This window comes from Pangasianodon hypophthalmus, chromosome 11, assembly GCF_027358585.1.
Source record: "Pangasianodon hypophthalmus isolate fPanHyp1 chromosome 11, fPanHyp1.pri, whole genome shotgun sequence".
NCBI classification, from domain to species: Eukaryota; Metazoa; Chordata; class Actinopteri; order Siluriformes; family Pangasiidae; genus Pangasianodon; species Pangasianodon hypophthalmus.
Genome location: NC_069720.1, coordinates 6,701,045 through 6,713,060, shown reverse-complemented (window position 1 = coordinate 6,713,060; position 12,016 = coordinate 6,701,045). Strand labels below are relative to the sequence as shown.

General features: G+C 38.4%; 1 protein-coding gene across 3 annotated transcripts in view; it reads right to left on the bottom strand.

Annotated features, from left to right (window-relative positions):
* The window catches only part of sbf2 (SET binding factor 2), a 126,619-nt gene that overhangs the window by 93,780 nt on the left and 20,823 nt on the right, over nt 1–12,016 (bottom strand). For all 3 annotated transcript variants that reach the window (XM_034308662.2, XM_026930509.3, XM_026930510.3), the window contains exon 2: nt 11,366–11,451. In XM_034308662.2, coding sequence (XP_034164553.2) covers nt 11,366–11,451 — 86 coding nt within the window. The remainder of the gene's footprint in view (nt 1–11,365; nt 11,452–12,016) is intronic.

The following is a 12,016-nucleotide window of genomic DNA, read 5'->3' as shown; positions in this document are numbered from 1 at the left end:
GGTTTCAGGTTCAAAGCGGGACGTACAGCGTTAGGTGTCAATAAATATGGCATGCATTCCTGTCAGTCTTTCTGGTTACGATGCATAGTAGACCTCGTTTGCCTTTGTCGAGGCTGTTGCTAAAATAGGCAGGTAAGAGCAGCTGTGTAGAGGACAATAAGACAAAAATACAGCAGGAAAATTACAGTAACAAATGATCGTCTGCATAATTATGTACGTCTGTATAGAATAAACATTTGCCCTGCATAAGCTGACTTTTACACATGGCAGCACGGCTTGTTTTTTTACACTTTTACTCATAATTTCCCTCAGGAGTCAGCAAATATCTATCTATCTAATAAATAAACTGCTGGCAAAACTGCAGTGCTACATTTAAAAAAACTTCATTCAAAAGAAAAACATAATCAAAACCATTTTTTACTGTCTATAAAAAATAAATTAAATGAAAAAAAAAGGGCGATCTAAATTTTTTTTTTTTCAAGAATGAAAATGGTAGACTACAGACTTTGTAATTGTTTAAAAAAAAAAAAACGCAGAAAGTGTACTGGACATAATTTATCACAATATCAATATTATTATCATATCGCCCAGCCCTGAACTTTCCAGTGGAATCAAACCCAATTTGAACCAAATTTTTAACTAAAATAAAAAGTAAAAATACTTCTGAATGTAGAGAAAATGCTAAAAATCTTCAGAAGAGTCTGGTTTGATTTGTAAATCTCTTCGAGCTGTTCGAGCTTTACAAATCAATTCAGGCTCCTGTGTGAAAAGTGTGGAAAAGATTACAAGGTGCTTGAGGCACATTCTAACACCAAATCTCACACGCAGTTCAGTAGTAACCCATTTAAAGACACGTGAGTCAACTCTCCGTTTATTACCATGTGTGTTAGAGCAGGTCCTGAACTGGAGCTGTGTCCAGCAGCCCTGTGCTCAATCAGTTACTTTTTTCCTGAAAAGTCGAGATAGCTTCATGGAAGGACACACCGGGTTGGTTGGTCAGTAACTGAATGACTCTGCATTTTTTTCCGAGGACACCAAATACCGCAAAATGCTCTTTACCGTTCAGCACAGGTCAAGGGGGTTTTGGACTGGACCAAGACTACAACGATCGAATTCCGATGTTCTTAAACTCCTGTTTTTAGATTTGCTAGTACTCTTGACTCTGACTGGTCAGAAGCTGTTGATTACGTTTCAATAACAGCAGCACTGACAGGAGCAAATCACGGGTTTATATTAATGTGCTCATTCTAATACATTATCTTCCTCTAGTAACAGCTCATACATAGGGACCTGTTCAGCAGACAATCCACATAATCTAAGACTAATAATAAACTGATTTAAATAAAAAAATAAAAAAAAAAAAACAAACAAAAAAAAAACATGCTGTTTAATAAAGTAAAGTGTATAATTGTTCATGTGGTTATTTACGGAAATAGTCTTGAGTGTAAGCGCTTTGTAACAGTTTCCCAGAACAGGAAAGTCTTAAGGACAGAGGAGTTTACACTTTCTGATTTTGACAAGCTGTGTTTTTTTTTGGAGTGAGAGAGAGAGAGAGAGAGAGAGAGACTGGTGAGGGAATGAATGTTTATCGTTACTATAACATAAGTGAGAACAGGAACTAACTTGTCTCTTGGACATCCTACAACATTAATCTAACTATAAAGGGTTAAAATGCATGGCATGTCATTCATTAATAAATTAAACATTGTAATCCTTGAAGAATCGCTGTGGTATAAGCAGAATAACACGCTCCAGACCGAGTGTTTATACGAAAATAATGCACTTTGGAGTAGCGGCACTCCGCTTTGCGTAGTGCTGCATCACACCACCCCCGGGTGCGTAATTTTCATATAACTGCACGGTCTGTCGTGTGTTGCTCTTTACATACTGTCCTCTCTGATATTCAAGCACCCAGTCCTAATCCAAATATACCAAAACATATTCGCGTAAGGTTGTGTTGCCAATGTGCAAAAAAAAAACTTTAACTGACCCTTAACAAGAAAGCAAAGTCTCGTAACTGCAAATTGTTCTCTAATAAAAAGCAATAGTCTTGTACCATCAACACCTGACGCCAGAGCAATATTTTATACGATGCCGAAGAACCATTTAGGTTGACCTTAATGGCAACCTGCCTTTTATAATGAATCCTCACAACTGATGAGACTTCAGGGACTGAGTGTCTACGTGTCTCTCCATTATCCCTGTAGAGTTGTTTAGGTGAACAGAGCTCTCTAAAGGGCACATGGGTTCAAACCGGCACGCAACAGCAGGGCTGATTCACTTCCTTCAAGATTAAAAACACCTTTGTAGGCAAGTGTTGCAAATATGTTCGTGGGGGTCTTGGTCTTTTTTTTTTTTTTTGGTTACAATTTGGAACATTCCTCATCTGTAGTTATTTAGAGTGCTGGGTGGCAGCTGTGGCCACAAGATGCTTCTCGTGCTAAGTCCCAGTCGTTTCATTTTATCTATTCCCATGCGAAATCTTCACAATGCAAATGAAAGTCTGTAAACAATACAGGGTACCGTACTTTGAAATAAAAATTTGCATGGTAAACCCTAGAATGCTATAAGGCTATAGAGAATCTATATATATATAAAAAAAAAAAACTACCAAGCAAGAATTCAAGTAAATCTTCCACATAACCAAAGTTTAAGCAACTCTGCTGGATTCTTTGGACCCCCGGCAAACAATTTCGCTTTGCAAATGGTTGAGCCTGAAATGTGAATTAACATACGAACGCTATTAACATCATTAAAATGTTTGTAGCCTCTTGAATTGTAAGCATTAAACTGATCCATAACACAGCAGACGTATCATCATATCTTGAGAGATTCCTAACACGCAAAATGCGTATAAAAATAAAATAACTGCCATCTTGCTGGATTGAACCACAACAACAGAGTGCAGGATGAAATCAAGTGGCGTAACTGGAGGGATCAACAACATCTGGCAAATGCGGAAATGTTTGTCTGAACAACCAGAGCTCTCGTCTATATTTAGGAGCGCTCCACATGTTGGTGTAGGTTTCTGCAACAAACTGTGGAGAGGACTGTCATTAAAAAATTCAAAAAAAAAAAAAAAAAAAAAAGGCGCTGTCATACTGCAGGGAGCAGGGTCAGTAACAGCGTGCGCGCACACACACACACACACACACACACACACACACACACACACACACTTCTTTTCTGCACTGATGAGCATGTTTTTTAGAATCCAGGCTACAGATTAAGCTTGTGCCCTCTAACTTTCGCTGATTCATGAGAGTATCTCTTTGGCTTTGGAGGGATGTAGGCTACAGCGATGCTGACTCTGCAGAAAAAGAAGTGGGCGTGGCCAGATTTCAGTGTGTCGTGTACACGTTATGTCATTACAGCAAAAAAAAAAAAAAAAGAAAAAAAAGAAAAAAAAGACCAGAGGCTGCTTTCAAGTTGGCTGTAGCTGCTAGTCGCATTAGCATGTAGTCAGTTGTATTGGATTAATGATACCTTGTTACCTGTTAACAAGACCAGCGATGCTTGCAAAACTGTAAACATACGTAACGAGTTATTAGCTGTAACTAATCTCATTATAAAATTCCAATAAAATTATATAAACCACACATGCATGTGCTTTGTGTTGAATAACAGCAGAGACACTTTTTCAATTCTTTTATAGTGAGGTCACCCTGATAAACAACACATGGTTCATGGTTTTAATCCCCCATTTATGTTTTGTGAGCAAAGACATTCACAACTTTATCTAAGGGAAGCTAAGATGCATCAGAGAAAGATGTTTTGTTGCTATACTCCGAAGTCGGCTGTTAAGGTTCGTAAAAGGCGAAACTTAAGGAAACACACATATAAAGAGAGACAACAATTTATATTTGTTGATGTTTAATCTGCAGACACAACGTTTTCCTCTAGACTTCTCAATCATCCAACCAGACAGCTGTCCTGATATTACTGCCTCAAGCCTAATACAGACAGTCGACTGTGCTGACCTTGAGCTCCGGTGTGAGGAGGACATACAGCATGTCCAACCCCAATAAAGCAGTTCATAGTTCTGTAGTAAAAGATTTTATACACCTGAATATCAGGGAGATTTTATTTCAGTAAAAGCAGACTGATATTATAAACACGAAATAGAAATCTCAGCTTCAGAGATGACGTTGCATATGGAATAACGAGCAATAAACCGTGCAGTTGTACGAAAATAATCTTTGCAAAGCACCACGACTGTTACAAAGCGCTGACACTGGAGATTCCTTCCATAAATTTTAAATAAACCTCTCCTCATACACAAAAAAATAAACATCACCACATCGCTGATTAAAGAAGAAATTTTAAAATCTGTTTATTATTAGTCTTGGATTATGCGAAGCGTCTGCTGTACCTATGAGTGCCTATGAAATGAATTGTTACCATGGAAACGATAATGTATTCTTGTATATAAACCATCCGTGTTATAGCCGGAACTACTGTCCAAGCCGTGCTGTTATACAAAAATAATGCACACCTTCCAACCAATCAGATTCAGGCTGTCTAAACCATGCTGTGGTATAAGGACGATAGTTAGACCTGCTCTCCATCTCCACCTGACTCACTTCTACTGCTGTGTCTGAATCCTGCAGGATTCATCCTGGTGCTCTAGTTCTTCTTGGTGCTTTCTGTACTTGTGACACATCTTGTGCTGCTGTGGGCACCAACAACGGTTTACACAAGTCTCACCCTTGCTTTAGTGTTTCATCTCAGCTGGATACTGTAAACATGTACCAAAGAGCCGCTGCTGTAATCAGCAACACTGTCCTGTTGCTCATCCCGGGACTCTGCTCATACTGAACAATCAGCACTGTTTGTCTTTTCTCTTCTACACCTGTATACTGTAATGATTTATAATCCCACTATCCGGCATCACCCAGAAGAACACGGGTTTTGAGTCAAAGTTTCTTTCGTGTTGTCTCAGAGTTCTTTCTCGCCACTGTCGCCTCTGGCTTGTTCGTTAGCGATCTAAATCTACATGTGCATTTCTGTAAAGCTGCTTTGTGATGAAGTCTATTGTTAAAAGAGCTATATAAATAAAATCAAACTGAATCTAAAGACTTTTCAAAGCTAAATCGATTCCTTATACATTGGGCTGGGCTGGATATGATGCTGTAACATCAATATTGTGATAAATTATGTCACAGTATCCTTTGCTGAGATTTTGTGATTTTTATTTTTTATTTTTAATAATTGTAAACTGACTGGAAGATGCTTAAACTTATGAAAATGTTACAAATGTGTACGCATGTGTTACAAATTTTCTCTTTTTCAGCGTTACATTTTTGTATTTAATTTTTATAAATAATTTTTTTTTTTAATATAAGACATCAAAATTTTATTATTAGAAACTAATTTATATTTATTTATTTTGTTCTTTTTTTTTGTTAATGCACTACTGTACTGCTGGCAGATTATTAGGAAACCTACACATCATGATACATATTGTGTATCAGAAACTCTATTAAAGCCCATAAACTATTTATTTAAATTATTTATCTACATTCATGTGCACTTAACAGAGGTACACTGCTCAACAGATTCATAAAGATTTAAAACTAAAATGTCTGGCATCAAGCTAAAGCAAACACAGTGTGGGCCAAATTATTTTTATTTCATTTGCAATAATAGTTATTATTCAAAAACAAAGTATTTAAACCTGAGACAAATTCATTTTTTAGCTCCTTGATAGATTCTCGTATGAAATTAATTTTTTAAATTGTTATTTTTAAAAAAATTGTTATGCCATATATTTCATTAAAATTGTATTTTTGTGCTTAAATTATTATGCAATTCTTCATGTGTTTAGAAAGAAAATGTTTTGAGTTCATGTAATAAAAAACAGTTCCTCTGTAGCCAAAAATCATTTTTGGACTCTAGATGCTGTATGTGCTTTCCTAAAATGGATGGAAATTAAAAAAAATAAATAAATAAACATTCGGATGGATAATAAAAGTTGGTATGCACTAAAATATAAAAATCCCCTCCAAATCAAGCTTAACCAAAATTTCTTAACTTATTGGCTCCACAGAGCTTCCACCACCTGCTCCGCGATTTGCTCTGTATCTACCAGATGAGGCTTGTTTGACAGGACGGGAAAACTTACCGGGAATCGCCCAGCTGTTCCCTGTTCGTCCTGACATGCACCGTGAGGCACGAGGGGATTTTGAAAGTGTGAAATCATGAGACAATCTCCTTACTTCTCCTAAACAGGATTTTGTAACAGCGAGGAATGTTCAATGCCTAACCAAGAACACATTATGTGTAATAAAAAATAAATTCATCAGAACAAAATAAAAAAGCTAAACCCACAGTGTTAAGATTTAAAAAAAAAAAAAAAAAAAAAAAAAAAAAAGAAAAAAGAAAAAAGAAAAAAGAAAACACGGCCATGGAGAAGTACAGCAAATTAATTTAAGAGTGTTTTAAAATAATCTAGTGAGCCTTCAAAAAAGCAGCCTGTGAACAATTAAGTCTCATGTTGCTACATGTGCATGACTTCCTCAGGTGTGTAAAAAACGTCAAAGCTAAAGTTAGATCTGCGTTCGAATAAGAGGGAATTAAATATGACCGTGAGGGAAAGAAAAAAGTGTTATCTGAGGTCGAAGACATAGTGAGGTGTGCAAATGTGTCACAAAGGCGAAGCATCGCACAAAACGGAAATTTCCTCTAATCAGTCATTCATAAAGTCAATGTTTTCCCCCAGATTCATTGCCTTATGGCAAACAAACAAAAAAAAATCTTGGGTTGCGTAAACCAAGAATTTCCTGTCATTTACCGTATTTCATTTTAAAAGCACTGACAGGACATTTCTAAAGGCCAGCTGTCATTTTGATGGATGCAAAATAAGGCATTTAATCTAGGCGTGTAGGGTATTCTTTGTCTTCCGCCATAGAACATCATACACTCATTCAGCAACAGAAGCAGAACTGCGCTCTTCCGTGTTTTGTGAGGAAATGTACGTAGTAGCTTTATAAACTTCAATTGAGAGGGTAAACAGCAGCAGCAAATCACTCGCAATCACTTCAGTGTTCTTAAATGCACAAATAATTCATGGAAACATCTGGACTTGAGCATTCACTCCTTTCCCACCGATGTCTTTGTGGGAAAGAAATGGCTTGGTGCTATTCGCCATGGTGAGGGTGAGCACTTTAACATTTTAAGAGGCAGCACAAACGTCTCAAAGATGTTGAAACATTTCAAAGAACCTGACTACTCACTCCAAACCAATGGCTGTAAACGCTTAAAACATGGAGCTATACCCTCTCGATTTGAAGGGACAGATCAAATAAATAAAAATATATATACCCACACACAAACCCACACATATATATATACACACATATATACACAGGACCTGTTCCTGCGACACATCCCTATACACATGTTGCCTACATCTATTTTATTGGTGTTGTATAATGAATAAGCAACTTTGGCTTAAACAAATTAGCTAGTGAGCCAAGTGAGAAAACTTTAGCTAGCTATTTACTTTTTACCTTAATCCGGAATGTTCAGATTCGCTGTCACTCATGCAATTCCGTACTTTCAGGTCAAAGTGGAAACGGGAACGCTGCTATTCATTACCGGATATGACAGCATGATCTTTGCGAGAAACGTCTCAATTATTCATTTGGCAAATGAAAAAAAAAGAGAAAATGACAGATAAATGTAGACCTGTCTGTCAACATGATGGATAAAGATTTACTGTAACCTCCATCTGCAACTGGATCCTGGACTTTGAGACCGGGAGAGCCCAGTCCATCAGGATCGGCAACACCACCTCCAGCACCACCACACTGAACACCGGCGTGTGCTCCGTCCACTGCTGTTCACCCTGCTGTCTCATGACTGTGCTGCAAAGCACAGTTCAAATCACATCTTCAAGTTTGCTGATGACAATACAGTCATGGGCCTCATCAGCAACTACGCTGAGTCAGCATACAGGGAGGAGGAGGAGGAGCAGCTCGCAGAACGGTGTACAGACAACAGTCTATCTCTTAATGTTGATAAGACTAAGGAAATGGAACAACTGTGGAGACAGTCAAAAGCTCCAAGTGTCTTGGTGTGCACATGATGGAGGACCTCTCCTGGACTCTCAACACCACCTGCGTAGCCAAGAAGGCCCAGCAGTGCCTCCACTTCCTGCGGTGGCTGAAGAGACCCAAACTCTCCCCTCCTATCCTCACCACCTTCTATAGAAGGATAATAGAGAGCGTCCTAACCAGCTGTGTCACTGTGTGGTACGGGAACTGCATAGTCTCTGACTGCAAGACCCTACAGACCCTACAGGATTGTGAGAAGAGCTGAAGAGCTACCCAACCCCGACGTCTCAAAAAGCCAGCAGCATTGCAGAATCCAGATTATTCAACACCCTGCTGCCTCCCAACTCTCACCTGGGCTAATCAAACATCTAACCCAGTATGACTCAAAAACATTGTATGCCTGCACTTCATTTAGCTGCATCAGTCACTTTATATTTGTGGAAATTGTTTTCCTGCAAATATTGCTGCTGTACTTATTGGTGTTACAATCAATAGGTTACAGTTACAGCCCATGTTCTGTGTATTTATTGTCCTGCGTACTTTTTGTCCTGCACACATCTCATACAGTTGTGTATTGGCGCTTTATGTAGTCTTGCATACTGCTATGCATTGCACCATGCTCCTGGAGAAACGACATTTCATTCCAATGTAGACAAACTTTATAGAAGAATGACAATAAAAACCCACTTGACTTAACTGGATCTCTGTTTCTACTTTACCTTTTGACATGTCATTATCCTGAGTTCTTGCTAAAGATGACTATGAGACAAATATAAAAAAATGTATTCAGTAATAAGGACGTTTTGTAAAGGACACTGATCCAGCTTATGTATCATCTTCTATGTGCATGAGCGGCATGGAGCCACGATTGCGGCGACAGCATGACAAACAACATTTTCTCAAGTTTATACAAATTAGATGAGGAGTAGTAAAGCAACAAATCCAGATGATTGGCTCAAATGATTCCTTGGACTAATCCTATGCCACGTGTCATACCACAGCATCGTGTCTCCTCTCACACAACTTTAGTTCGAACCTACAATTAGTTCCTTTGTACTGCTTGACATGAAAAAACCTTATAACAGTAATTTCCTCGTTGATTTCTGCAAGTTTGCATCCACTTCGGAGTTCGTGACGCCATCAGTGAACACAAGCTCACCAACACCAACTGTCCCCTTAGTGCAGTCTGGTTGGAATTATTCTCCTGGCTTTCTCCACACAAATATTCTATCCATTCAATTTGGATTCATATGAAATGAAGAAATAAGTTCTCCAGAAGCTGCTGTCTTTCTGTGCACGCTCTTGCAAATTTCACCCTTGCTTTCCGCCGCATTCTTCTTCCTCTCTAACCATACTCGTTGATCCTGTTTTGAATAGCTCATGCTCTTGTTGTATCTGGTCATTCTTATTGATGTCTGAAGCAATCCCGGATGCCGTTTCTTGCCTGCTTTTCTTGATTTTACTCACAATTATCCTGCCTAGTCTGCTGGTGGTCTTCCTGGGTCAACATTTGCTCTGCCTGTTTCATTCATCTTTGAACTTTTTTTTTTGCTGATCAGGCGAATAGACTGGCCTTCTTTGTTCAAATAGATGATACTAGACCTTTTCTCAAACCTTACTTCCCTCTTCGTCATTTTTGCGATTTTACTTTTAACCAGCTGGTCCCAAGGTAATTTACAATAGATGTATGAATTCAATTATCTTTGATTTCATACGGATGCCCCCGAGCAAAGTAAGCACATGGCGAAGTTCATCACATTAACTGTGGATTAACTGTGACAATCAGAATAATCTTAAGTGTCTGAATATATTTTTGTCTAATGACCAGCATATCTATTCATTTTTTAATATTTTTAAATATAATAAATTTTTTGGGAAATATTTTGCTTGAAAAGTGCACTTGTGATATCTTTTTTTAAAAATAAATTCCACCCTGGTTTGAAGTTATTTTCTAGCAGAGTTTCTTATTATTATCCTACAACAGACATCCCACAGTTTTTTTTATTCCTCTTATACCACAGCAATTTCTCAGTGATTATGTTTATTAAACATGCCATACATGTAGTCTTTTTTTCAACCCATACATTTAATGTTATGGAACGTCCGCTAAACAAGTCTGTTCCTGTCCCCTATCACTTTCGTTATAGGAGCTATAAACGGTCGTTCTGTCACCATCTTCTCTTTTTTTCACTCTCTTGAAGTTAATAAGATGCGGGAAAAACGCAGCTACCAAGAAACCGCAAAGTTCAAAGTTCAGCGGCTTCCCTTTTTCAGAAAACTGAAAGGAAGAGTTTAACCTTAAAGCTGTGGGGAAAAAAACTCGAAATATATCTTTCAATAAATCCCTCAATAAATTAATGTTTTTAGAATAAATTATTAAATAAAGCTTGGATATATTTTATCAACTTATTAATGATAGAACTATTTATTTATTTATTAATAATTAATTAATTTAATGACTTTTATGTCACTATATGTTGTTTTGCGTCAACTCAGGAGAGTGTCAGAACAAATTCCTGCACAGAAAATATCCTTGGCAGAAAAATGAAGGAAGTGGAGGCATTTCTGTCCGTGTTTTCCGGTCCATGGCAGTTCCTGTTTGCCTCCAACATGCCTTAGTAAACAGATAAACAAACCCAAAGAGAGAGCCAGGCATCCTGTGATAGACTGTGTGATCTCATAATCCCGAGGGAAGAGGCTCATTTACTGCGACTGCTGCTCTCGAGATTTACAGCTTGTTCTTCTCTGGCTCAGATAAGCAAATATTTGGTGCTGGAGTGGGATGATTTGTGCTTTCTGATAATTGTTCAGTCTGGAGTTCAGACCCCGAACTGCGACCTGACCTACAGATTGAGAGCGAGGAGGCAGGGGGTAAAGGATCTCCCTGCTGCTGCCCTTAGAAGGCATGGACCCCCAGCAGAGGCATGACGATAACACGCACAAACATTCCTGGGATGCGAGCATGGAATTCATTCCTCGTTTAGAGGAAATCAAAAGGGGGTGAGAATCAAATGTTTCAGCAAACAAACATTATGCATTTGAAGACAGAGGAAATGCAAAGATGGGAAGAGAAATCGGGTTCCTGCTGTGCTCGTGGGAAAAACAGAAGTTCTTCTGTTTGTCATAAAGTGAATATTTTCAGAGAGCTGATGGAGTTTTTCCCTTCAGAGTTTTAGCAAATCTATCCATTTTCTTCATTCGCATACAGTAAAGGCTACATAACTGACTGCTGTGGAGAGATTTCTCTTAACCGAGCCACGTCAAGCTTTAAGTGAAGTCGTATGCTGCACACTGCACGCTGCACTCACCATCTCCACACCCTGAGGGAATGCTGTGCCATCCCGGTCCTTTTTTGGGAAGCGCTGGATGATTTTGCCGCATCCTTCTCCTGAACCTGGCAACAGAAACAACAAACGCACAATCACGGTCAAACAAAAAAAAACAAACATTGAAACACGTTACGAGCAAGAATAATACCGGCCTGTTTCCACTGAGATGAGTTTTTAACCATTTCTGCCTGCAAAAAAAATCCTGTTTGTTTTGTATAAAAAAGCAGATGAGGATTATAAATAACCTTTGTAATAAAACGGCATTTGTTGGACATTATTGCCCTTTAGCACTGACTCCAGATTAGTCTTCGAGCTTCTCTAATCATTTACATCTATTGCTCTGTAATTAATACTTCTAATTTGTTTGGTTTGTGCAAACACTATATGGCCAAAAGTATGTGGACATCCATATAAGTTAGAAGCACACATTTGTATAGAAAGTCTATGTATGTAGCATTACAATTTTCCTTCACTGGAACTAAGAGGTCCAAACCTGTTCCAGCATGACAATGCTCCTGTGCACAAAGCGAGCTCCATGAAGACATGGTTTGTCAAGATTGGAGCAGAAGAACTTGAGTGATCTGCACAGAGCCCTGACCTCAACCCCACTGAACACCTCTGGGATGAACC